The following is a 27,499-nucleotide window of genomic DNA, read 5'->3' as shown; positions in this document are numbered from 1 at the left end:
TGAGGGTGAAGCTGAATAATAGACCTCTGGACAAGGTATGAATTAAAACACTTCATTTAATGTTTCCTCTTTAAAATTTAATGAGAAAAACACCTTATAAACAAGATATTATTGTTCACCATTAACCTTGGTTAAATGGCAAAGATATGAATGACGTCGTTGGTATAATCTAACTTTCATTTGATCTGTGTTAAAATGATAGTTGATATCTCACTCAGAAGTTGATTATCGTACTTTTTGTTGTGTGCGATATTTACTATGTAAGATTTTGAAGCGGACACATACATCTTTTTCTAGCTTAAATCTTATCTAGCGGCCCATTGAAATTTATTGAATCACCAAAAATTGTGCTGTACTGGTCAGTTTAAAAGTAGATGAGTGTTATATATTATGTCAAGCCTTCATAAAAGCTACTGGCATGAAACTCATTGTCACAAAGTCTTGGGATTTGAATTGTGCAAGCATGTTTTCACCTTGAAATTCTGAGAGGATCTATAGGAAAACAATCCCAGGACTACATAATAGCTTATAATATTGCACTTTTTTGAGACAGTCACTGGTGACTTCTGTAGTACAAAGCTGTAACCTGTGTAAGAATGCAGAGGCAGTGAATGTGTAAAGGTTTGCATGCTTTAATTAAAACAAACCAAACAAGAGGTTGACTGACCTTATTTGGTAGGGATACATTTTAACAATATTCCAGATCTCTTCCGATACACAACAGTTAGCTTCCAAGTACGATAGAGTGGGCAGTACAACAACATCCAATAAAGAGATGGTGTCATAGTACAAAGAGTCTGATGCAGTTGGAGGCTGGTGCTCCTTTACCCCAGCAGCAGCTAACGCTGCTTTGAGTACACGAAGTAGTTTGCAGAGGAGAACAGGATCAAAGTGTAAGGATGGCCCCAATGTAAGGAACATTGGAATGACGTCTGTTCGCAAATCTAAGAACGTTTCCACCGGTTTAGGAGCTAGAGGACTCTCAGGAGGAGGCACGGTTTTGCGGATGAGTTTTGGACCAAGGGTAGTGTGGTTCTTGTACAGGGGCTCTATCAGCGAGTGCAACAATTTACACTGAGCGATTGCTATGGGAGGCTGCTCCATCATACAGAACTTGGGTAGTTTTTCGATCAAGTAAGATGCGCTTGACCAGTTCCCGATTTTTAAAAGAGCTTCACATAAACCAAATTTCTGGTTAGCTTCATACTGGAAGACAAAAATGGAGAATTACTTGTTAGATAATATAAAATCATGAGAGGGGAATCATGCCAATAAAAAAGTTTTGATTGAGCGACTGTGAACGGCCTGCACAGACATATTTCAAACAAGATAAAAATCCATCAGCCCACTGGTCTGTTCTCAGAATTTTTCAGGATAAATTAGAAAGATATTTTGATCATTATTTCCACAAGGTATCCCAAAGGTAAGCATATGAAAAGGACTTTTCTGATTCCCAGGAATTCCCATTTACAATCTATTTTCCCAGGAAACTTTGGGACAGACACACACATGCATAAAAAATCACTCATACTTTGAAGAGCTACTGGCAGGGATGCAAACAGTTCTAGGCTTTCCAATTTTTTAATTGATAATTCCATTTTAAAAACCATTTTTCCCTGAGGAATTTAAAAAGATACCCTTTTTATGGCTCTGTGCAGATGAGCTGATGCTTTAGTTTTCTGAGGTAAAAGAAAAATAAGATTTAGCAAGTTGGGACAAAACTGCATCATGGAAAAATTTTAACGTTAAACAATATCACTAGTTGAAGCACTATCACTGGTATTCAGTTTCAACTCTGCTCGCAAGCCTTTGAACTAACTTTAAGAACAAAGTAAATACTCTGCAGTTCTCAGAAAACCACTTAGTCACAATGATAATTACCTTTGCTTGTTCATCTTCTTTTTCTTCAATTATTTCTTTGCCAGCTTCTTGCAAAGACACGACATTCAGTCTGCGGACATATTCTTTTGCGTCTTTTATTTTTTTCTCCCAATCTTTTTTGATTGAGACATCATCAGGCACAAGCTATAATTTTGAAAAAGAAAAGAAAAATTTAATATATGATAAAAAAAGTTAACAGACAAAATCAAAGGAAAGAATTTGTGTGTATTGCTGGTGAAAGTAGTGACATTTTTACCTAGATTCGCTGCATTGCAGATTTTTTCAGAGCGCGAGATTAAATAAGAATTTTTTAGCCAAATTTTGAGTAGCATTCTTCAGACTAAGATAAAGTGAACTATGGAAAGCATTGACAAGATGGATAACATTAGTAAAGTTTTATTATGACGGGCAGTGATGGAACATTAAAATTTGCAATTGGACAATGGTATTATTTTCTGCTAGTCCATCCAAATCCATCTCTAAAAAAAAGTTTTGTTGCATACAAAAATCAAGTATTTTGGATTTACTAATGTGAGGTGCTCAATTTTAATCGGTTTTATAAGAAGAATTTGACAAAGTTGGAAGAACTAACTTACCCAAGGATAAATATCATCGACTCCAATGATATCATGTTGAAGCATAACAGCAGTTAGGGTGTACAAAGACTTTGGAGTTACTTCAGAGCCGCTTTGAAAAAAATTGAACTTAAAACCTAGAACTTCACTTAGTATTTTCTTATCGGGCATGTAGGCTTTGAGTAGTGGGACAAAGAAGCTTGTTTTATGAGGATGGCACTCGAATGAGTCCAAAATTACGTCCAGGACTCTGTTTGGATCTAAATTAAAACAACCTGTGAACAGAGATAAGATTTTGTGAAAAAATTACTTACAAGGAAGCCTACTCATAAAACAAAGAACATCCTTAAACAAGCACATTTTCGAACTGATGAAATCAATCATACTGGCGTAGGATACAACTCATGGGGTCAAAAGAGGATTACTTTTGCCAAACATCGATTTTTGTTGGTCTTTAGACCTTAATCAAGTTTTGATAAATTCCTTGGCAAACTTGAGTCTGTCGTTACGTCACTTGAAATGAATCTCAAACCAATAACCTCTTCTTTTAGTTTCTCTGTGAATATGGCCACATATCGACGGTGAAACTACCAAAACACGTATCTCGTTTGCGGTGTTTAAAAATCTACGCTCACATTTCATTTTTTTTGAAGTAGACCAAATCAATATCATTCCTCGAAATTTTCACAGAATTTTCTTCGCACGAAGAGAAAAAATCACAGAAGTTTTCTAGACTGGACGTTAAGTAGTTTTTCATTTAAAAAATAAAGTATGACAGGAAGTCTGCGACGTCCCAAACCGAGATACGTGGTTTGGTAGTTTCACCGTCGATATGCTGATTTAGGTAGATTCAATGCCTTAACTTATTCACTGTTGTGTTCTGCCATGCAATGCAAAAACGCCGTAAACGCCATTTTACATTTTTTGGAAACAATGCATTGTAGCAGAAAAACTTATGTACCTTGGGACGTTTTTACAGAATTCTTTTGCAAATATGAGGTCACCTTTATACTGAAACATGTTTGAATTCATGGCCACTGTCATTTAGAGTCAACTCCTGCAGTTTTCAAGGGGGTATGCAATGCCGAGTATACATGTCGCTATTTTGTAGCATGCTGTTGCATAATTTGATGTGGCTATTAATGGAAACATAGTGATTAGTCTGTTCCTGAATTTTCCAAGGAATGATGTTAGGAATATTAAATTCCTACCATTATTGAGACAAGGTTAGATCTGGGATATTTTAAGTTTTCTGTAATATACAGCCTTTTCATCAGTCACCAGCTAACAAAATCCTTGTTAAATCTAATCCAATCTTACTGTGACAATCTTACTTAGAAAAAATCAATAGCATGAGGATTCCGACAGGAGAAGCAAAATTTGTCGTTTTATCAAAAAGTCATTAAATGGAAGGTCGATTCCTTAAGGTTTTACTCTGTCAGTCCACTTGGATCCACTTCAATTCATGACATCAACTTTACGACCAGACAAACAAACTTGGAAACTAATTTACAAACCTATTAATGACTTGATTGTCTCTAAACTATACATTGCGTTGACGCTGGAATCCTCCTGATTGAGCTCTGTTATTAATTTAGCGTAGCCTTCACTTTCTTCGCGGAAGAGGTTGAATTTCCGCTGCTTGTAATAAAGCTTGGTTTTGACTTTGATGAATTTTGTGTAAAAGTTACGATTGTTTAGCACTTTCATCTCCTGGAGCGAATCGATCTCAAGCCGCTCTTTGAGCAACTTGTCGGAGAATAGTTTCTCGCACTCTTTAACAATGTAGGCAAGGTTGTTACGCTCTTCAGTCGCATTCTCTCCACTGGTTGTCTGTGAGTCAAGTAAGTTGATAACATCCAAAATTGTGTTGGGCATATCAGGGTGGTATGTGTGAATTTCAGCCAATGTTGCGACAATCCATTCTTTCTTAAGGAGACCCTTCGCACCACTTGCGATGACATCATAGATGCTCCTGACAACACCTGAAAAAAGGGCACAGGGACTTTAGCTGCTCTAGATACGGAATACTTTCTGAAAATTTACACGAATTATTCTAGAATGGCAGGATTACGTTTCATAGTACATAGTTGCTGTGAGACCAGAGGTTAATTAATTTCTTGCAAACATTACAGATTGCTAGTAACAGCCAATCAAAGAAAAAGGGAAATGCAATATCTATTTGAGAACCTGGCTTTTTTGTACTTGGCTTTGGTAGATTCTCTGGTAGAAACCAACATTTTATAATTGGCTGTTGCCAAATCTGTAAATATTTTCCATAAGAAATCCACTAAGAAAGCTACGGTCAATTTACAAAAATGCAAATACTGATTTACTTTTTTCTTGATCACAAACGGGTCATTGCTTGCCAATTCTACCAACCATGTGGCTTACCATCTCAAATCTTGATGAAATGCTTTTAAAAGATATTTAGACCAAATCAGGCACCTTGACAAAGTGGCAGCTCTCTCTCTCAAAAATTCCCTGTTAAAAACATATAGGGGTGGATTTTAAGTAAGTTTACCCTTTTAATATTTCTATAATTAGAGATATTAGAAAAAGAACCAGACCCGTTTTAGAACGACCATATCTTCAGCTTTCTAACAAGATATTAGTTTCAAAATTTGGTACACTTTGTGCAAAGTAATGACAGATTTTTAACACCCAACTCATGTCCAAATGAGCCCACTTTTGCCATGCTGTTGGGTTTAAGAGAAAGCATAAGTGTACGCCTGTGAAGAAGTAAGAAGTCCAGATTTCTCTTCCCTTATAATCCCTGTATCTGCTTTCCATGACTCAGTCTCTTGGGTTAGGAAGTCACCTTAATAGGCTTTAAGGTGTCAAAATGGTGAAAGCTTAATTCTTCTAACAATTCTGCGAATTCTTTTTTACTCTTCAACTCCCCCTTCTATCTAAATCATACCATGCTCATCTCCAAAACAACCCTTTCATTTCAATTCATCGAAAGTTTGCTGTAGACCCCACAGGAATTAAAGCCATTGAACCAACACGGAAAAAAAGTTAACGTAAAAAAAGTGGGCTTGTTTGGACATAAGGTAGGTGAGGAAAATCTGTCTTTATTTCGTACTACATGCACCAAATTTTAAAACCTATAGCTTGTTAAAAAGCTGATAATATGGTCGTTCTAAAATTAGTCTGGTTTTTTTTTCCAACATAAATAGTTTTGGAGATATTAAATGGGTAAACTTATAAATCCACCCTTGTGCATGGAAAAAAAAATCCCTGAGTCTTCTGGTTTGTTTTTAGCTATGTCACAAGGCTATGCAGCCATAAAATTGGTCAGCCAACCACAGTCCAGGACTTAATGATTTTTTCGAGTGACAATCAATAAATCAGAATGAATAGATACCAAAAACCAAACAGCATTCTCGGTGATAACTTTATGACTGTCAAACCCACCGCTGATAGATCACTCTGAATAGCACTCGGAGCTGACCATAAGATTCTTTGATACATTTCACCAGTGGTGAAAGCTAGCCTTCAAATAAAAAATAATGACAACAAAATGCTGATCTAAGGATACTATATTCTTAAAGTGATTCGACGGTTGCCATTTTTTGTGTCAGAGCGACAGGCGATATATCACATAAATTCATTCCATAATTTTGACTACTTTTTTTTTAAATTTTGAGATCGCACTTTTATTATCATGAGACTAAAGAACTCATGTACCAAATTTGACAAAGAAATTTAACGTATTAAAGACTGTGTTTTTTCAGAGGAAAAATATCGCATTCGAGTGCAGTTTCGATATCAGTATCGAATGCAATATTTTTCCTCTGAAAAAGCCCTGCTTTAAATACATTGAAATTCTTTGTCAAATTTGGAAAATGAATTCTTTAGTCTCATGACAACAGAAGTGCGATCTCAAAATTCGAAAAAAATGACAAGTTGCCAAAATTATGGAATGAATTGATGCAATATATCGCACGTCGCTCTGACACAAAAAATGGCAACCGTCGAATCACCTTAAACGACAACAAATGGAGTACCACTAGTGGATTCCATGATCAATACAAAAAAACCTTTTAGAAATTAGTAATTGTTTTTGATCCCAGGAAAAACTTGAAAACATGACTAATCTTCCCATTCTCTTATTTAAAAGATCCTAAAATTATCGGTGCCATTTGGATTTAACTTTATGTACTTTTTTGCCTCTTTTATGGTGCTCATTGGCCATAGGTATTTCAGAAAAGAAAAGTATACTTACCATTTTCTGAGAAAGTAGGACTAGTGTCATTTACAGATTTCACCAAATGTTTGAACTCTTTGAGACTGCAAAAAAAAGAAAATGTAATGAGAACGACTTATCGAAGCAATTCATGGGAACTTGAACTTTTTTTTTTCAAGGGTTTAGGGGGAACTTGACTGTTGAGTGCGCTACTTAGGGGGAACCAAACTGTCGACCCTGTTACTTTGTATGTCGGGCAAATTTCTGCAAAAAACTTAAAAAGGGGGGAACCTAAATTTATTCTGGGGGAACCCTTGGGAGTTTCTGCACCCCTGCACAGAAGAGCGCCTGATGTAATTTTCCCATGGAAAGAAACTACAAGAAGCATGATGAATGATCTTTGATTGTAGTCTCAAAGTATATTAACTTGGTTGGCACGAACTCTAGTATTGGTATAAAAAGGTAGATACAATTCGCTGGTCATCGTCAACTATCAAAAAAGAAGGCAAAACCTACGATTTCCTACAATTCTGACTTAAAAGGCAACCAAAGAAATTTGAAACATTTAAGTTTAGGTGCCTGTTTGCTACAGGTTCTTTTTTGTCCGTGAAATGCAACACCATAGGTTATTGAAGGGCTTTTTTTTCCCCGTGGAACGCGATAGTAGCGGATCGGGCTGGTTCAACCAGCCTGAACCAACCTTAAACTACCTCGGAAGAGTGGTCCAAGCGTTCCACTGGAACACATGGAACGCGCCACTGGAATGGGATAAAAGAGTGATGCATTCTGTTGTGGTCCGCTGTGGTTTGGATAAAAAAAAAGCCCTTAAGTGGTAGTTCGCTTTAAGGTTAGGATCTCACATGACCGCTAGACAGCCATCTCGATAGTGCAATGCCAAATGTTCCTGAGGTGCGCAGCAGTGGACTGGAAGAAAAAGTGACTCGGCTTATCGAGACCTCTGCGGTTTGAATAAAAAAGCTCTATGAAGGGAATTGTTTTCAAACAAAAAAGTTGTTGCCTGGTTACGTATAGACCTCGGTGCCAAAATAAGTATCACGTGAAATTTTTAAATGGCTGGATTATATACGTAAATACAAAAATTTCTTGCGAAATGCTAATTTTTTCAGTAAATAACAGAGAGAGTATTCCAAGTGTCCGTACTGTAGAACAAATTCAGTAGGTTAGTCCCCTGCCGAGAGGATCTCAGCGGCTGGAACTGGCTGCTCAAGAGACGTGGTTTGAGTGGTAGTCAAGAGTTACATTAATGTCATGCTTGCAGATGTTCCAATTGAGTTTATAAAAATGAATGTGGGTGGTAAAATAAACAACGCAGACAGAATTTCAGGAACAGAGTGAAAAATAGGCTACAGAGGTGAGAGCTGTTGTTGCACAGCTTGAGCAAAACATTCGAATATGCGATGAGTTTACTTACAATTCTGCTTTGCCTTGTTTCTCCCATGTTTTTAACAGCTGAGCAGAAACTAAACTTGACATTTTAAAATTCACAAACAAAATTAAAACATTGAAAATTCTTTGAATTTCCCACTATTTTCGTTATCTCACGGCGCGTCTGTCGGAAAATTGGCTTAAAATTGGTCAAAATATGACATAAAGCATGTTTGATGCAGAAAAGAAAGCCGCCATTTTTGTCTGCCATCAAAAGCGTCATCAACAGCGAAATTGTTACCGCGACTTTTGAAATTGTTGTTTTCCTAAGTGGAAGGAAGCAAAAATTGGCCACTTGAGATAACATTTTATACTTGTAAAATTATCCATCTTATTCTTTGAGGAAAAGTGGATAGAAAAGTTCTTAAAATTTGCGATAATTTTGAAATTGTTCTCACTGATTAATAAATCCCAGTTAGATCCCAGCTGGGTCACATTGTCGTTTGTCGTGGATGATTGCTGGCTGATCATCGATGAATGGTGAACACCACAGCGGCAAAAGATTGTTTACGCTCTTGACATGCGTGAGTGAACTGAGTGATAAGCATCCATTTCCCTAGTAATTTTTGAATAATATAGTACTTATTATCTTTATTTCCCTCAACAGTTTTCTGTATTCAATACAATGAGTGGTGAGTCATTGCTCTTTCTTTTCACCATTAGTTTGTGCCTTCTGATTTATCTTTTTAAACATTACAGTATCTAGGTAGATGCTCGTAACTTAGGGTTGAATTACTTATCCTCTCGCCTTACGAGTATATGTATCTGGGATATGTTATTTGCTTTATCATTAAATCATCAACACAGCCTTGTACCCGTGTTAACTTTGGCATTGCAATTAAAGATCCACGGTTTCAGAGGTTAATTTTGTTTTAATTTATGACATGATGTGCTCTGAAAGATGCTGAACGATGATAGTGATGCTATCAAATTGTTGGAAACTCATTACACCCTCCTATTAAATAATACATTTTTGTATACAAAGCTGATAATTGTGCCTGAAAATTGCTCAGCATGAGCTGACGTAAAATGGTTAACAAGAAGTCAATTATGAGATACTATCCAGGGACTGATCCTTCCAGATGATATTTCTCTTGAACCGAGGACTCACTAGAACGCAAAGGGATTTTTTAATTGTAATTCCCTATTCCCAAATGTCAGAAACTATTTTTAAAGCAAGAGAATAGCAAAGAGTAGCTATGGAGGATGATAATATGATCCTATCATGCAACACTAATTTGTGGAAAACGATATCATGTCTTCATCAGAACACGAAGGAGTGAAGTATGATGAGACAAACGCAGGATCTGGTAAAAGCTTTCCTCAACATGCAGAATGTTCCCTTATTCTCTTAATACTCAGTCAAAATAAATATGTCATTCATCAGAATAGCCACTTACTACAATACCACTCCACTAGACAAAGCATATCCAGGCAATATCGAGGGGTTTAAAGTTATAATTAAATAATGGCAGAATGGAATTATAGAATCATGCCTGAGAAATTGGAAAAAAACCTCAACTAAATCAAAGGAAACCATTGACCATCGATGTTCAGCCTGCTATTGTGCTCTCAATTCTTCAAGAAATGAATCAATGTAGGTAGTTACAGGGAATAGAACACTTTTCTATATTATTCAATTAAGCAACACATGAATATATTTTCTTTTCAGATCCATCCGTATTGAATCTGTCTTGCAAAAGTCTGAAAAAAATTCCACCACCCGAGTCAAGAAAAGCCCAAGTCTTTGTTTTAGACCTCCACAAAAATGAGTTGCCCAGATTAGACAACCTGGAGTATTATGTTGACGTAAGAGAGGTAAGTTTCAATTATCTCGTGAATTAATTTCCGGACATATTAGAATAGTGAGCCCGACGGTCTGTTTGGAAAAAAATACAAAAATTCCCTCAGAAGTTCAATTTCCATTCTCTCTTATTCAGAATTCTCTATCGGTCATTTTGGCATTCCTCGGTTCTAATTCTGTCAAAAGGTACCGAGGTTAAATTTTTTCCCTTCTGTGTGAAGGGATCGCAACAACGAATCTGAAGTTAAATGAAAGATTAGACATATTATAAGCAAGGGTAGGTTAGATTGGAGTATAAGACCACACTTCTCCATTTCCATTATTCCTTGGCTGCCGTATCACATTCAAATTTTAGCAACGTGGTAAAATATTAACTGGAGACCTCACCTACAGGGTGGCTTACTTTCCAGAATTTTAGAATTATTTGCAAAATCTTTATGAATTTTCTTCTCCTAATTTTGGAAGTACGGTTTTTTCCTAATGAATAGGGCAAAATGCTGCAAATGATACCTAAACATATCCCTCTTAAATGTCCCAACATTCAAACAGTTGTACTATAAGGGACTCCTAAATATGCTCCCATCAGAGATGCCCAACTTCCAACTAGCATGCGCAAGAGCTGGGGTCAGTAGAGCAGGGGATTGGCGAGCAATTTTACCGCCCATACGACTAGCACTCTCTGAGAAAAATATTGCCTACAATTTGCCTTTGGTGTTCAACCTACTGCCTGAAGCCTTCAGGCGTAGGTTGATCACCGAGGGCCAGTTGAGTGCACCCAGTCTTCTCAGAGAGTGGCTTAGTAACGTGTCCTAAAACAGCAATCCAAAGTCTCGCTATGCCTTCTTGTTAAATCATTCATTAGGGTCTTAAATTTTAAATTGTTCTTTCTTTTTCTTCTCTTTTGTTTTTTACTTTGTTATATTGTCACTATGTTAATCTAAGTTCTAAGGAGACTGAGCTGAGTAGGCAGTGGTGCCAATCAACTATGATTTCTTTTATTTCTTTTTCAATTAGTTTATGTTTTACTACTTTTGCCACACGAGGCTAGACCTCTTGGCATTTTTTATTTTGTAGTGGCCGTTATTTAATTTGTATTATGTTTTTTCTTGTATTAATAAAATGAATCTGAATCTGATATGTGTGTATGGTCGTTAGAGCAAAAGGCTGCATATTTCCATTCGCTATGATTTTGTAAAAATTATTAATATTTTCTCTATTGAAAAACTTATAAGAGACATTCTTTTATCAAATGTAAAAAAAAAAAAAATTCTGATCACTTCATTTAAATACAATACATGAGTTTACAGCTCTGCCCCATCTACTTAGTCATTATTTTTACAGTAACTTGATATATTGTAAACATAAAGAACCTTGAAACAGTACTTAGTGGAATACATTACTCACTTGTATACTTGATCAGTGTCGAGCAAGAGAAGTTTTGTAGCTCAGCATACTTGCTATAAAAGAGATAGATGCAATAGAGAAAAATGTATTTCTCCAATCTTTTGATTTTCCCTATAGGTACTCCGCATTTAACTCCTCGCATTCAATTTACACTGTTATTACATACCTTTGTTTTTATTTCATTCCAGCTAAATGCATCTCACAATGAGGTTTTAAGAATGTCACCTGTACTGAAACTCAAGAATTTAGTGAAATTAGATCTGTCCCATAACAATATTTTAAACATTGAGGGCTTAAAAGATCTTATCAGGTTGCAGTATCTCAACTTATCTTCCAACCATATAAAGGTAAGTTTTTCTTCATAATTTAACTCATGAACTACTTACCAGAAAGCCGAGCATTTACAACAGACTATTTTGTAATATTATATAGCCATTATAAGCCATCCAAATTGAGCAAATTGTTTCAAAATACAAGTATGATTATATTCGATGCTTTTTTTGTTCAGGTGGATAGGTGTTCGTAAATATGCTCACTACTTAATGTTGTATAACTCTAGGTACATCATGAATTAATCATCATAAATAATTATCATCAATACTATCATTAATAATATAATTTTCTTGATAGCTGAACAATTTGTATCCTGCATTTAGTAAGTTTTGCTGTGTCTTCACTGAGTGGAGCTGGACAGTGAAAATCGGATGGAAAATTCTGGAGTTTTTGCCTCTTGTTGCCATAAGCTCCTCAGAAAAATAATTTTTTCCCAAATTCCCATTAAGAGTACGTTCGAAAGCTAAAGAAGTATAATGCAATTCCTCACAAATCAGGTTTCAATATCTGTAACAGTATCGTCAAAATAGGCAACTCTCAGTTTTTTTTTAGGAGAGTTGTTTTAGTATCAGCATCTAGCTTTCAGGGATTTGATCTGAGTCCTTAGTCTACCCAAATAATTTTCCTTGTTGTTTTACCCAGTAATTTATTTGGTTTCCATAATAGCCGAAGGTTTGTAGACTGCATCAAATACATGTTGCGTGATATGTGAATGACTGTTATTGCCTACGGGTGAAATTAATTTAATGAAGTTAATAACAATTTTTCTCTTGTGGTTTTCTAATTCTCAGGCTATAGAACACTTGCACAATAATCGCCAGCTAGAATACTTGAACCTGTCTGAAAATAATATAGCTCATATTTCAAATATTTCTCATCTGACAAAACTGAAGGTATGTCCGTTCCTTTTGTTCCTGTTTACGCTGTAGATAATTCTTAAAGTATGATAAAGTAGACTTCAGTGTGAGAGGGCACATTACTGTTGGATTACATAAGGCTTTATTCTGTCATCTTTTTTTTTTTGTAAGTGGAAAAGTTGCATTGGAATTGAAAATTGCTGAACATTGATTTACTCCTCATTTTTCATGAATGTACCAAATTCATATTTTGGATTCTTTAATTTTTAAAAAAATCATGATGTGTCTCAATATCTTTGTTTAACTTCAAATTGAAGCTGTTATATGATATAAATTAGACGTGGAAGTTTATTTTATATTTCAAAATCTCCTCTAAAATTTTATTTTATATTTCAAAATCTCTTCTGAAATTTTATTTCAGTTTTCTAATAAGAAAATTGATAATCTTCTAGTTTTTATTTCACGGGCATCAGAGCTACAGCTCAAGGGTAACAGAAATTTTATGACAAAGTCTGTTACCCTGTAATGTATTTTTACCCTGTAGGAGGAGAGAAATCAAAGTTGGCTGAGTTAAAAAAACTCTTAACCTACATCTGTTGTAATTTAAGCGAACAAACCTCACTTTTTAAGGATATTTTACCTAAAATGGGATTTGCTAAATGTAAAAAATTTAAACTCTCCTCACCTATTTCTTTATCAGTGTGTCATCTCGGAGAGTCCGCTACCCTCCCTCTTTAGTGGTGATAGTGTTTTAGTCGCACAGCTACCAGTATATTATTTGTCACCTGTAAAGATGGGAGAGTGGTAGACCTCCCAAAATGATGCATGGATGAATAAATAAATAAGGGAAGATTGAGGGTTTTTTTTAAGTTGAGCAATTACCATTTTAATTAATTGGGTACTTTCCTCGTCTTTCACCTTGTTTATCAATCATATTTTCATTATCTTATCAATCATAATCATATTCATCATTGAATTTCAGGAGCTGCATTTAGAAAAGAATCGTATTACGAATCTCCGCCATTGTGAACTCTACTTGCCGTCCAGCATTACAGCTCTCACCCTTGCACACAACGATATTCTAGACTTGAATGAAGTCTCTCATTTAGCACAGTTAGACCATCTCTCTGCATTCTCTATAGCAGAAAACCCTTGTGTCATGAAGTCACACAACCAAGTGTATCCTTTAATCACTTATCAAAGAACGTTTTCTACCTTCAGATAAAGAATTTTCTTTGCTAATTACAACAATTCTTCTTTTTCTCATTGCAACCTAAGCACCTGAAGATGAAGTTTGACTAAAATTAAACCATGAAAAAACTTGACTAAAACAAAAAATCTGTGGGCTGATTATTGAAATTGATAGACATAGCAATAGGCAATGACATAGGGAGTTTGGAGCAATCCTACTGGTTGAAGTGAGTGCTTGCTATAGACTGAAGGGGGAAATGATAGACTGACTAAAAGTCTCTCCTCCGTTGCCGTTAGTTAGTCTAGTACTTACCACCTTTGTTCGTTGCAACCACCTGTTTCCACCGCTTCTTACATGCAGCCATTAATTGGATTTAGTTAATTTGTAAGGTTAGGAAGGTAAGGTAAAAGGTTTGGAGGTTTTAAGTGTGAGGCCTTGTCCACACGAGCGCAGTTCGCGGAACTTATTCCTCGAACTTGCTCAGTTCCCGGAACTTATTCCTTGAAACGAGGCATGCTGTCCACATGGGTTCGTTCGAACTGGAACCGGAACTTCAATAAAACTATACAATTATTGCAAAATAACAGATTATAATACGGCCGCCAAAGTAACAAAAATAAATGTCAAGACGCATATAAAGGACGTAAAAAACAAAAACAAACAAATTCACATCAAAAGAAACATATGTAGAAGCTCGGAGTACGGGGGAAGTTCCTGGTTTTGGAGGAATAAGTTTTTAGCTGAGCTAAAAACTATTGTTCCAGGAACAAGTTCCTCGAAATAAGTTCCGCGAACCGCCTTCGTGTGGACAAGGCCTCAAGGTTTTAAGAGGTTTAAGTAATTTCTTCTGATAAGTGAAGAAAACTTAATATTTTTTCCTTAACTAAAACTTTTCAGTGATTTTGATTACCGTTCATTTGTCATTAATTGGTGCCTTTCTCTCACAGGGATTGATGGAACACCTGTGAATGATCTTGAAAGGTAATCCATCTGTTTTTCTTTTTTCATTTCAAAGTTTTTCCTCTTCATTTTCATAGTTTTCATAACTCTTTTTGCCTGGGGGTTCTCATTCAACAAAGATGCTTTACAAATTATGCTTGAGTATCGACCTGTGGAAGACAAGAAGTTTAGTGGTTAAATATTACATGCATTTAACTCTTTTGGGACATTCCAAACATTCTCAAATCCTTAGCTCATTTTTTTCTGCCACAGGTTGTTGGTGACTCATTTTGTGCTCGGGTATCGACTGCCAGTTGACAGATCTGTTTTGCTGGTTCCACTCGAGTGTTAAAATGTGTGCACAGGAAAAGTAACTTTGAGATTGAAACATAATTCTAGGATCAGTGGCATCATTTGGGAGGGGGAGAGGGGAACTGCCCCTGCTTCTTGTGTTTCAGAAGGCCTATATCAAAAAACAAGCAAAATTTATCAAATTTGCTGGAAACTAGATTTTTTTAAAACTTTCATTCGTAGGTTTTAAATCATAGTGTAAGAGAAGCTAAATTTTTTTGAAGTATTAGAGGTTAAATTTAGTATCATGTTATTTTGACGAGCAAAAAAAAGAAGAAAAATAAAGTCATTTGCCGCCGCTGTCCTTCCCCCCTCTTTCAAGGTTTTGGTGAAATGACGCCATGTCTAGGATAAAGAGGTCTGTTTAAAGCAATAATTAGTAACATCAGCAACAGTTCAGCTGGGGTGCCAAAAGCTCAAAATGTTTTTTCCTCTCAAGAATAATGTTGAATCTTCCCAATTTTCCAGTTTATTGAAAGAGAGAAAAAAGAATATTACTTGTAAAAATTTCCTCATGTCTACGATTTGTCTCTTATATGCCACAATCCTCGGATCCTGAGATTATAAATTTTTTGCACCCCTTTTCCCCAGTTGACGTACTCCACAGGTATATAATAAAAGATCTTAGATGTATTCTGTGTATACTAATATATTCCACAGTGATTGAATCGTATCTTTCTATTTCATTTAGTTTTTGAATATTAACTTATTTTATCAGGCTCAAAGCAGAGTGGCTTTATTCGCAAGGTCGAGGCCGCCAGTATCACATTGGCGAGCATACAGCACTTGTTCAATACCTTTGTGAAACGTGTCCATCAGCAAGTCAGAAGCTTGTCACGGAGCAGGATCGCAAACTTCGCTTAATCTTACTCAAAGCTCAACAACATCAGCAGCAGCTAAAGCAAGAACAACCTGGTGAGTTTTAACCGTAGGCTAACCGAAAATGTAAAAGCAATCTAGTGTAAAAAAAAACCTTCATTGGTGATACAGTCATTATATTGATGGCTAAAGTGCGAAATGATGTATCTCCATTGCTGTATCTCAAAATTTCCGCTCCTATTTTATTTGTTCGAAGAAAAACATGCCAACTTCCCACCTTGAAAGTTATGCAGAATATTCTGCTTATAGAGCAGAAAAAGCAAGGGAGTTTACAAGAAAGTATGTTGACTAGCTTTTCAAAAGAAAAATGAAGTATGGCGGGGAGTCTGTAATGTCGTAAACGGAGAAAGTTAATTAGTATCCAAGTATGTTAAAGTAGACGCATTTATGTGCCAGTCAACTAAGCCTCAGGTACCTAGAAAAATAAATCACAGTAGTCCTGCAAAATCTTTATTGCTCTTTTGTTTTATTTTTTTCAGCCCCTCGCAACAAGAAGGTGAACAAAAGTCGGCCCCCCTCAACTGATTTTCTAATGACAAGGAGTTTGGATCCCTCGTTGTTAACTAGCTCGACAATGCAAGTCTCTGGATCTGAGGATATACTAGCGTGTTTTAAGGAGGCAGGTGTGTTTTGTCAGAAACTGAGATCTTACTGTTTCCCTCCAAGACCTCTCATAAACTATTATTTGGGATCATTATTTCGGAAAAATTTTGCTACCTGAAAGAGACCATGCACATGTTAATCTATTTTGTTACTCTTGCAAGGATTTTCGAACAAAACTATTATAATAATGAAATCAGAATTTTTGCAACCATTTAAAGTATAGAAAATGTAAAGCCGCAGAGCCACTTACATCTTGTTCTGTTGAAAGTTTTCTTGTATGTGACTACAGAGTCACATACAAGAAAACTTTCAACAATAAGAGAAGGAAACCAAGGAACTTTCAACAACAAGAGAAGGAAACCAAGGAACTCAAACAAGAGAAGGAATCCTAATGCTAATAATCATTACTATTGTGTAAAATGAATGACATAGGAACTTTTCGTCTCAAACTATGCTAAAGAATGCATACCAGTCTGTTATTATAACAGTTTGAAGTTAGCGGTCCAAAAATTGTAGTTCTGAATGTAGTCAACATTCAGCTTTTATCTTTAATATTTGGAGTTCAGAAGTATCAAATTGAATTATAACTTTGTGCCCTCTATTGGCATTAAAATAAATATATCCATCTCGATTTACTATTTAGAATCCTAGAGAGCATTTTTTGTAGGAAAATGAAAATTCCAAAGGCAGTTTCTCAATCCAATTTTCTAAGGATCCCGCCGTTAAAAAAATTTGCCTTTAAGGACAAAGGGCTTTTTCTTGTGAGCGATCCCATGTATTCCGTTGTCTGCCTCAAGAAATCAAGAGCTTTATCTAAGATTTTGTATTTCACATTTTGGATGCAATTTCTATCACAAGAGCTAGTGAGCATTTCAACAGTGCATTTGCAGGAATGCGGATCTCGATTTGCGATGTTGAAAAATTCGTTTCATACTTTACTTTTTGAATGAAGAAACAAACAATTTCATCTCTTGAAAACGTCCCTAATTTTATTCTCGGTGTAACGAATATTCAATGAAATTCAACGAAATTTCAAGTAATTATGTCACTGTGTTTTTCTTGGATAATATAAAATTGGAGCGGAGTTTTTTAAAAATTGCCACCGAGATGCATATTTCTACAGTTCCATTGCTGAGTTAGTCTTAGCATTTAAGTCTTGGGTACTCATGTTGACATAGTCGTTATTTTCTTCAGAGGAGTGATTTACTCATTGGTGAAATATGACTTCTAAAGAAGTCTTCTTCCTGCTTTATATGCCCTTCATGTTTTCAGAACTGCTTTTTTATTTGTTTTTATTCATGCAGAGAACAATCTGTCCAGAAGCATCAACTGTCCAAATACAAGTATGAGTCCGCTGCCGTGTCCCGGTGCACCTACACCAAAAACAGCAGGACCCTTACCAGCTGCAACAACATTATTGCCCGTTCCAGAGTCCCTCAACAGTCCTCTTGTTGCAACGCCTCCAGTGCTTCCGCCGAGTCTACTAAGAGTAAAAAAATTGAGTGAACATAGCAACTCTAATGGTTCAAAAATTGAGCAAGAGAGTGTGGCAGACGAAGCGTCTGAAAAGTGTGATGTTTCAACCACCAGTGACGTAAGCTCTGAGAAGCTCACATCCAGGAGAAGTTCTTGGAGTAAAAGCAACTCTCTAGCAGAGGCAAGTTCAGGAATGAACCACAACAAGCTGTCGCTGATACGTAGTAAGGCGCTGGAAAAGAAGGATAAGAAGCATAACCAAGGTACCAGACTGTTATTAAATTAATATAAATGCGCGAAGAAATCATCATCATAGAGAATAGAACAAAATTAGTGATTCATTATAATCAAAGACTCCCAAATTTCAAAACATTAAAACTGAAATAAATACATCACTTTATAAAGAAAATAATTCGATACTGCTGATTGTTTCAGCCAAAGAGCATTAACAGATTAAAAGAATCGATGTCTCCGAGGCAAGATGGAATCTTGCATCGCAATTTTGAGACAAATCTACCGAAAGTTTTGAATTGGGAGGTCAGCTTTTTGTAAAGGGTGACCCAGACATCTATTGGTCAAAACGTAAAGTAAAAATCTTAGTCGATTCTTGGAGATTTTTAAAGCTCTCTGTCCAAACAGGAATTCCATACTATTTTACTCCATTTTTTCACATCCTATAATTTTCCCGGTGGAGATTAAGTTATGCCCTATTTCTGGTGGGCTGGTAAGTTTGACAAAACCTGGAATTGAAAAGTGTCGAGTATAGATAGTACAAAAGAATTTCAACTTCTGCATATTTCTAGAAACTAATGCAAAATTCATTTATTTCATAACGGACCAAAAGTAATCATTCCTCACTGGTCAGTCAAACATTCATTTCTGCCATTATTTCTTGACAGCCCTTACAAGTAGAATAGCTTTTGGTTAAAATTGTTTTGAACTTGGTACATTCTGTCATCAATTCATAAATAATTTTCATGTCTGCTATTAGATGCTGATTCTGCTGCTACATGTATTCAGAAAATGTGGCGGGGTTATCAAACCAGAATGCTCGACAAGAGAGTGGCAAATGTTTATCAGCAGATTCAGAACATGAGAATGCATCAGTACATCAAGTGAGTTGTAACATTCACTTTTGTTAAAATGATTTTTGTGTTTATGTAGAACATTTTTGTTCACAAACACTTTTCTTTTGAAACCTTTGAATTGTATTTGAGGAAATTCTACCTTTAAATTTTTTTTATCATAAGAATCAAATCACTCAACAATAAGTTTATCACAGAATTATTTAATTAATCCTTTTGTGATGACAAATCTTGAATGCGTATCATTTCGAGTGATTGACTTCCTACATCAACAAGTTTTATGATGCCATAATGAAAAGCATAATGCTCTATGATAGTGAAAATCGGTCTTCAAGACCATTTGAATGATCAGAAGATTTTTGAGGGCAACACTGAAGCGCCACATACACTGCTTGTTAGATGCGCGTCCAGACGCGGAAAGTAGGATCAGATCCTACTTTGAGCAAGTTACGGGCGGCAAGTTGCAACCTAATCGGCTATGAAGATTGCAAAACATGGCCACAGGCCTATTCGCCGCTCAAGATGCTCAAGTTGCTCTAGCTTGCAGGTGTATCTGGCACTTATATCAGCAAGCTGAATACTGTTATCACTCCCAGCAATCAACACCTCTCGTACATAACACTTTATAAAGATCATTTACCGTAACAGAGGGGCCATTCGTTTGGCTGCTTTCAGAATTAGATGTTGCAAGGAACACCAAGTGCATCCTCTGTAATTACAACCTCCATAACTACAAGAATTGAGGCATCGTTTTATTACTATTTACTCTTGATATTTGCCTTACACTCATAGATATCCTGAGAAGGCTGAACTTCAAAAAAAATATTGAATGAAAATGTTTGGTGTGCTGAATGTGATTAACACAATTACAGCAGGCAAGTTAATGTTATGTCAACAATAATAATGTATTGATCCAAAAGCCTAATCCTATATTGTGTCTCAATTCAGTTTACTTTTCTATATATTTTTTTTTTTACTAATCTCTTTAAAAATCTAATAGTGTATTGCTGACTTTAGCCAATAGCCTCTCAGAGATACGGCCTACCGAAAGTGCTCGCTCTTCTAAGGTAAAAACAAAAATTACTGTAATGCTTGCTTTCTGTATTCCAGAAAACTGTCGGATGATATGGAAGCCACTAGGGCAGCTTTGAACAATGAGCATCGTTTACAAGTGCTACAAATGCAGGCAATGAATGCTCTTTGGAAAAAGGTATCTACGTTTTCTTGCTTTTTTTATTAAACTTTTATTTGGAGGTCACTGGCTAGTTATCGTTAAATCCATAGGCTGATTCAGACACTTTGAACAGGAGGGGGGAGGGACAGCGTAAGGGAGGCTCTCTTCAAAAAATTGTCAAAATTTTAAAGCATCTAATATGCAGTTTGAGTCAATTTGGCCATGATTAATTACTAAATCTAAGCATTCTTTTTCCTTTTCTTCGCTCCTACCTTCCGACTTTGTTCGCTTTTTCTATCTCACTTTTTTGGGCGAAGGGGGGGGGGGAAGGAGGTGCACCCCCTACGAGTGTGTGATTGTGAGTGCGATTTTTTTTATTCAAATTTTCATGCCATCTTAGTATATAATTAAACCAGTGAGAACGAAAATATGCCAACTCCAAAAAATGAAAATTTTCAAGAGGCACAAAAAACTGTACAGTTGGTGAAGGAGTTAGCTTGAGAAAAAGCTTTTTGGTGTCAAAGAACGAGTATTTGATGACATTTCTAAGGCTCAAGTTTAAATAGATACGCCGTATTTAATGGCCGAAAATTGGGCATTTTGAAGTTGCCAAATCGATGTGCTTTCATTCTCACTGACTTTCAGGCACTTCTTTTTTGTGTTTTATTTTGAAGTATTTACACTACTTGGCTTGCGAGTCAACATTTTTTGTAGAATTTGGTTGTAGGAAGTTCATATTACAGAAAAATGAAATTCTCAAATTGCATGAGGAGTCGTGTTTTAAAATGACCTAAAATTGATATTTTAATGAAGGTATAGAATATCCCTTTCTTTTTAAAAAAATTTTCAGGCTAATATTTTAGTTAATGGTATTTGTCCTCTAAGAATTGTCTTCTTAGATGACAAAACTTATAATGTCTCATTAGCTGATCCCTACCCCTTGAGAGCGCACGGCGAGTTGGTGTGATTTCATTCTCACTGTCTTTTTCCTGCCCTCTTTTCAGCACTTTTGATCGAAATTTCCTTTTACGTATGAATTGGTCTACCCACTAGCAATACTTAACTGTAATAATTAAAGTAAAAATCGAGAAAATGCCGAGTTGTTATGTTTTTATTCTCACTGATTCAATTGATAGAAGCTTCTGTGAATAGTATGAAACAAGTGAAAAAGTTGTGAATATGGTATCATGCGCCTATGGGCGCATGTGCAGATTTGATCTCTTTCGTGAAATATGATGTTGCTAAATGGTGACTTTAAACCTTATTCTTTCTCTTCATTTGTTCAGATAACAAGTTTAGAACCTGGAACTCAGTTGAAATCTGATGAGCCAACAAGTGCAAAACAGGGCAATGTAGAAGAGCTTGCTGAAACATGCACAAAACTAAATGCGCAAGTATGTATTTATGTCAAGTAGTTGAAATTCCTTATACTAAGTATGCCTTGTTTTTATATATATCGGTTCAACCTGCGGTGTAATTATCATCTCTGGATTATGTTAAACGTAGTTTGTTGTGAAAGGAACTGGGTTTTCCTTATTTCTGAGCGTTATTAAGGACTTTTAGAGAGTGATAAAATGAGTGAAAAGTGGAATAGAGTTTTTATGTGGAACTATTGAATTCATGTTGAATTTCTACAAAGGCATCTGTAAATAAAAAAATCATAAATTTTCTTCATTGGCACTCTACTGGCTTTTCTTTTTTAATTTCCTTAGATTTTGATGTGTGTGATGACGATTTAGAATAAATTATATAATTCAAGTTTTCAGACTGCACTTGCATATTTCTTAAGACTATAACGTTTTAGATTAAGATAAAAAATGAATGAAAATTGCAATTTTTACTTCACTTTTGAAGAAAAGTGCATTTTTCACTGGATCTCAGTCAGAGAAATAATATGGCGCTCTATTTCTTTTTCTTAGAAAGACGGAAACAAAAGATACAAGTATAACACTATGTAAATTTGCTCTTTACCTTTTTTAATACCATCCATTCATGATCTAGTTGGGTGTCCTGGCATGGCATTTAACAGGAGATGAGAAAGCGTGATTTTTTAGAAGAATTTTAGCTCATTAATAAATGTGAACCTGTAGTACTTTGTAACATATTTTACTTTCATGGAAAAACAATCGTGTTCTTTGTGCTACAGGTGCAGCAGCTTCAGGAGGCAATGCAAGAAGTTCTTAGGTGTGTGAGCCCCTCTGTATCATCAAATGCAACATCCACGCAAACTGACATAGTGGCTGTGCACACACCAGCCGAAGAGGCCAAATTTCCGTACCAAAAAGCAGCACCTTCCGTCCGACCCTCAACCCTACCATTGCTGTCCAAGGAACTTAGCTCCTATGCAAATAGTGTTGTTGGCGACGTTTTGAAAAGGACTATTGAACAAGGTACGGAGGCAGGAGAAGAAATCACATCATCATCTCTGGAGAGCAAAAGTATAGGGAATCCCCAAAATGTCCACAGATAAGTTTTATTATTATATTCTCAAAAATTTCACCGTTCTCACTAGAGTTGTGAGCTAAAACTGCATTTGCAATTGAGCCATGAATCTTTGTGCCATTTGTCATTCAGCATTTGCTCTGCAAGCAGGCAATTTTTATTTTTAATGTATGTAATAAGTTCTGAAAAATACGACTTTCTCCTCACCAGACAAAATTTTGATGTAAGGCAGATGGGTAGTTAGGTACAAAACTATAATGTAACTATAATGTAATGTTTGAAGTCAAACCCAGTTTTAATTTGAATTCAGTCTTAATTTTTCAATCTATTATCATTCTTGCTGCTAATAAAAACTCATCAATAATTTACTGCTGCTCAGCATGTTGATATTTTCCATGAAGTAAATTTTACCGGTCACTGAAATTGTGCTGTACTATAGAGATGGAAAAGAAATAGAAATGAAGAAAAATCGATTTGTTCGAATAGCCCGCCTCTTGAGGTGCTAATTGAACTCTAAAACTGAATGAAAGTTTGAAAATAACTTCATGTTGAAATTAGTATTCTTACCCTTTGCAGCCAGTGCTGAGCCAACAAATAGTCTCTAAAGAAGACCAACCTTAAATTGAAATACTCACATTTTTAGAATGAAAATGCGTTTTGAACAGAGGCAGTAAAAACTTTTTATTTTGCTTTGAAAGCCGACAGAAAACCTAGTTATGGCAACGACTGCTTGCATGTGCCAGGAACAAACGGTCAGCCATAGCCCCTGCCAGCCACAGGCAACTATGTATAGGCAACGATAGGATGATCGAAAAGGCAGTCAAAACTAGATTGCAAGTGCGCACGTGCCACCGATACGCAGGACTGTTTAAAACTGTGGTCGTCTATGGAGGGGCAAGCATAAGACACTGAAAGATAGGAAAGGACCCACTGTATGAAATTAAAGTAATGCAACTTGAGTTTAATCTCAATTTTGGTCTGGTGAGGTTGAAGTCAATTTTGTCATTGGTTTAAAATATTGAATGATCTCTCAAGATGCATGTGATTATTTTTGATGATAAGTTCCTGGCGACAAATCCAAAAACAACTGTCAATTTTTTATTTCAATTTCTTTTGTCATGAATGTACCAAGGTAGATTTTGAAGATTTTTATTTTTTTGGGGAACTTGGCTGAACTTATTTAGTCTTGCTATTTTAGGTCAGATGTTCCATATTATCTTAAATAATGCCTCCATTCATTAGTCTTTGGTATTTTGTTATATTCATCTAAACTTTGAAATTTATGGCGATACAACAACAAGAAAGTCATCCTTTTATCCTAGATTGCCTCTCTCTCTAAACCTCATTTCATCTTAATACCTGGGCAGGAATAGGGCACTTCATTCACATGCCATTCATTGTGAAATTGAGTCGTTGGTTCTGTTACTTTTAGTTTTGGATTTTACCAGGGAGATTTATTCTGTGAATTTTGTGTCTTCCATTGTAATTTTAAAAGATGATGGAAGCCAGCAAAAGTTTGGCTGATTTTAAAATGGGTACCTTTTCATGAATAAGAGCCCCTTCTCAAATCGTAAAAGTAGCAAAGAAAAAAAAACAACAAGAAAAAAACAAAACAAACATTCAATAATAAAAAGGGCACATATTCACTCGTCAAGGAGTCAATTTTTAATTTGTATCATAGTAGTCCAAAATAATGATTTCACCATAATTTTAATTTTTTACCAGTGTGCGCAACACCATTTGCGATTCAAAGGCAATTTTGAGTCTCTTGTACTTTGAAGTACATTCCAAAAGCGATTTTATACTTTTTGAAAAATATGTAGGAAGATTTTGATGCCTTAAAACAGCAGAAAAAAATCAAAACACATTTTTTATCCATTTGAATTTATTTGCCTTGCCGCAACTTTGAGTTTCAGCATAACTGGTTTCTCTCCTATTTGAATTTTTTTTTTACTCTGTCACACATTAAGTATGATTTTTTCCAGAAAAAAGGTGATAAAGGCTGAAATTGAGCCTGGAAGAGTTCAGATTCAAGTCTGCACACTTTCTCCATCTTACCAGTTCCAGGAATAATTTTTTTGACGGGCATGCATGTAAGTAAATAGGGTAGAGAGTGAAGGCGCTTCAAAGACCAAGTTAAAAAACTCCAAATTTCCCTCTTATCACATTTGTAACAGTGAAATTGAGCCATTTGGATTTTTGTTGAATCATTTTTGGATCAAAATGAGTGTTTCCATGTATTAAAGTTTTTAGGAGATTGAAGGATTTTTAGGCCTGTTGTGGGGGGGGGGGTGTTTAGCTACAAGTAATTCATACTAGAAAATATTTGTTTGCCAAATCAACTTCATTCTTTTATCGATAGCAATTCAAAATACTTTTTTATGGTTGTCACAATATAAAATATATGAAAAACTAAACCTTTCAATTTGTCTAAAATCAGAATTGGTTCTTTGCATGCCTCTCTTTTTATAAGTTCATCGGTACATTCTTAAGCTTTTGAGACTTTATTCACAGCTTGCTCAATAATTTTATTACAGTACAATTTTTTTACTTTTTATAAATAGCCGCTTTAGTGTTTGATTTATGTCTCTGAGAAATATGTGGTATTTGGAGAATATTTTCTGAGAATCATGTCTTATGATGGTTATTGTTTACCTCTTTCAAACCTTTAAGAAGTAGAGTATTCCTCAAAGAATCTCATCAGAGTCAATTGCTTAGGATTTTAAACTATGTCATCTGTGTTGTTTTGGTTCTAATAACAAAATCTACTGTAGATATCATGACATCAGAATCAAATTATCTAAAAAATCGAAAGTAAATAGTAATACTGTCATTGATCATCGTCAGAAGGTCTGAGGTTGGTAAAATGTGGACTAATTTATGATGATAACGTGCATCGCATATCGTATGATCAGCTCGTTCATCAATATTTGTGTTGTCTGTGCACGTTTGAACGTTCATCTGTGTCATGAATCTTGTAGGTTGCCCACAGTGCACATGGCGGATTTTACGGATCAAGGAGTTTAGAGACATTCTTGTGATTTCAAAAGTGAGTCAAAAGTCGAGCAATTACACGGAAAATTATAACGTACATTAACTGGATACTCAAATATTAAGTTAAATGAGTGAATGGGGAATTTGCACACACAAATTTTATTGCTTCATCTGAGAGTGCCTAATGAGCTGAGTTCGCAGTATTTTTCATAATTTTTTTCTGACATGGGAAATTGGAGAAAAATAGATTTAAAAGTGAGAAAATTTTCCGCCTTGTGACGTCATCTGGCGGCATTTTCCATTTGAACCCATGTACTTTAGCAGGTCAGGTTATTTTGTCATTTTTTCTCCAATAATTGTCCAATTTAGAAACCAAGGATATCCTCCTACTCAGTTTCCCTAGCAGTATCATTTGAAAGATGAAATTCGCGAAATCTAAGACACCTGAAAATTCTCTATTCCGGTATTCCGTTTCCTCACCAAGTATGCCCTCAGATAAGCTTCACTAAAAATGACCAACATCTGAATTTCTTTTGAAAATGTCACTTAATTCTTTCATCAATAGTGCGTCAGCAAAGTTTTGGGAGGGAACTCCTGAAACCTCCACTGGTTTTCCAGGTTTTGCTGTCCCTCATGACTTTACTATGCTTTTTTAGGTATATGTGGCAGACAGCTAGGCTCAGACTACCTGGAGAGATGCTCTGGGTCTTCAGTCTTTCTGCGATGTCAGTTTCCTTTGCGTTGCATTTCCTTGTCGCCAGAGTAATTGTCTTTTTTCCTCTAGTCAATGTTTTAGATTTTAGTCTTTGGAAAAAATGTCTTGTGATTTTAATGCTTCTTATAGGAGGCAAGAATGTACATTAAATTTTAGGATAATGCTTTGTTTAAATTGTTGATTACTTACGTAATACGTATTTCTTATATGTATTGTTATAGAGAATGGAGAACACTCTCATTACTGGTATGAACAAAAGTTGATACACCTGATTTTCAATTTAGCAGGTAGTCAAGCCTCTATTCATTTCCTTTTTTCACTTTTTGAATTTTTTATTTTTTTCATTCCAAGGAGGATTTTGCACCCTACCTTTTCTTGGCCGTAATTGATTTTTCCCCCTCAACTTTGCGAATACACGCACAAAGAAAAAAATTAAACAATAGCCTCTTACATTTGCTTTTCCCTACATCATGTTATTTCCTTCATGTTCTTTGTTTCAGTTTTACAAAAAAAAGAAAATATGTTTAAACTCTTATCTCATCGTTTTCCTTTCTTCTCCCCTTGAAGATTAGATGTAAGTTTTTCATCAGGCCAGAAAAAGAATTTGAACTGAAGAGCTGCATTCAATTTCCTCCTTAAAATTAAACAAAAAAACACTTTAAGCGACAAAAGTTTCATTAACCTCTCGTCAACAAAGAATCTTCAATCTTCAATTAACTCGAATGTTCACTTTTTGTATGAAAATAAGAATTGATGGCACAACTCTTCATCTCGAGTGATGAAGGAACGAATCTCCATTACACTGTTTCAGTATTTATCCCCAACATTTTGTTTTTTTACAGTGGAACTACCGCATGAATTTTCCTTCATTTGTCGTGATTTTCCTTCATTTGTGTATGAAAATATTTTTAAATTTTCATAGAAATTCGTGCGATGGCTCACCCATGAAAAAATAAAATGTTCGTAGGAACACTGAAACAGCACACATAAGATACGTTCCTTTGTTCAGAAGATGACAAACTGATGATAATCGACTGACTCACTGAGTTGCATAATAGTGAGACACTTGTTTTAGAACTAAAATCTGCAATAAACTTTAGTAATTCATACTTGAGAAAAGAGGATTGCAGTGAAGCTGGAAATGTTTTTAATAAATT

The 27,499-nt window shown here is 35.6% G+C and overlaps 2 protein-coding genes across 3 annotated transcripts in view; one reads left to right on the top strand and one right to left on the bottom strand.

Moving 5' to 3' along the window:
- tho2 (THO complex subunit 2-like protein) overlaps positions 1-8,260 on the bottom strand; it is a 42,129-nt gene extending 33,869 nt beyond the window's left edge. For both annotated transcript variants that reach the window (XM_019042290.2, XM_019042291.2), the window contains exons 1-6: positions 8,081-8,260; positions 6,688-6,752; positions 3,974-4,441; positions 2,478-2,731; positions 1,882-2,025; positions 668-1,206 (exon numbers count right to left, since the gene is read on the bottom strand). In XM_019042290.2, coding sequence (XP_018897835.2) covers positions 668-1,206; positions 1,882-2,025; positions 2,478-2,731; positions 3,974-4,441; positions 6,688-6,752; positions 8,081-8,142 — 1,532 coding nt within the window. In that variant the 5' untranslated portion in view covers positions 8,143-8,260. The remainder of the gene's footprint in view (positions 1-667; positions 1,207-1,881; positions 2,026-2,477; positions 2,732-3,973; positions 4,442-6,687; positions 6,753-8,080) is intronic.
- A 316-nt stretch (positions 8,261-8,576) lies between these two features.
- Cep97 (centrosomal protein 97kDa) lies at positions 8,577-26,877 on the top strand. Its single transcript, XM_019042296.2, has 13 exons — positions 8,577-8,726; positions 9,767-9,912; positions 11,491-11,649; positions 12,427-12,528; positions 13,475-13,671; positions 14,582-14,665; positions 15,693-15,889; positions 16,333-16,476; positions 17,761-18,195; positions 18,924-19,047; positions 20,128-20,227; positions 21,478-21,585; positions 22,338-26,877. Exons 1-13 carry the CDS (start codon positions 8,720-8,722, stop codon positions 22,659-22,661), a joined length of 2,127 nt encoding a protein of 708 aa, XP_018897841.2. The 5' UTR covers positions 8,577-8,719; the 3' UTR covers positions 22,662-26,877.
- The last annotated feature ends 622 nt before the right edge of the window (positions 26,878-27,499 follow it).

Source organism: Bemisia tabaci, chromosome 3 (assembly GCF_918797505.1).
Source record: "Bemisia tabaci chromosome 3, PGI_BMITA_v3".
Classification (NCBI taxonomy): Eukaryota; Metazoa; Arthropoda; class Insecta; order Hemiptera; family Aleyrodidae; genus Bemisia; species Bemisia tabaci.
Note: the sequence above shows the minus strand (reverse complement) of the source record. Positions and strands in the feature narration are given on the sequence as shown.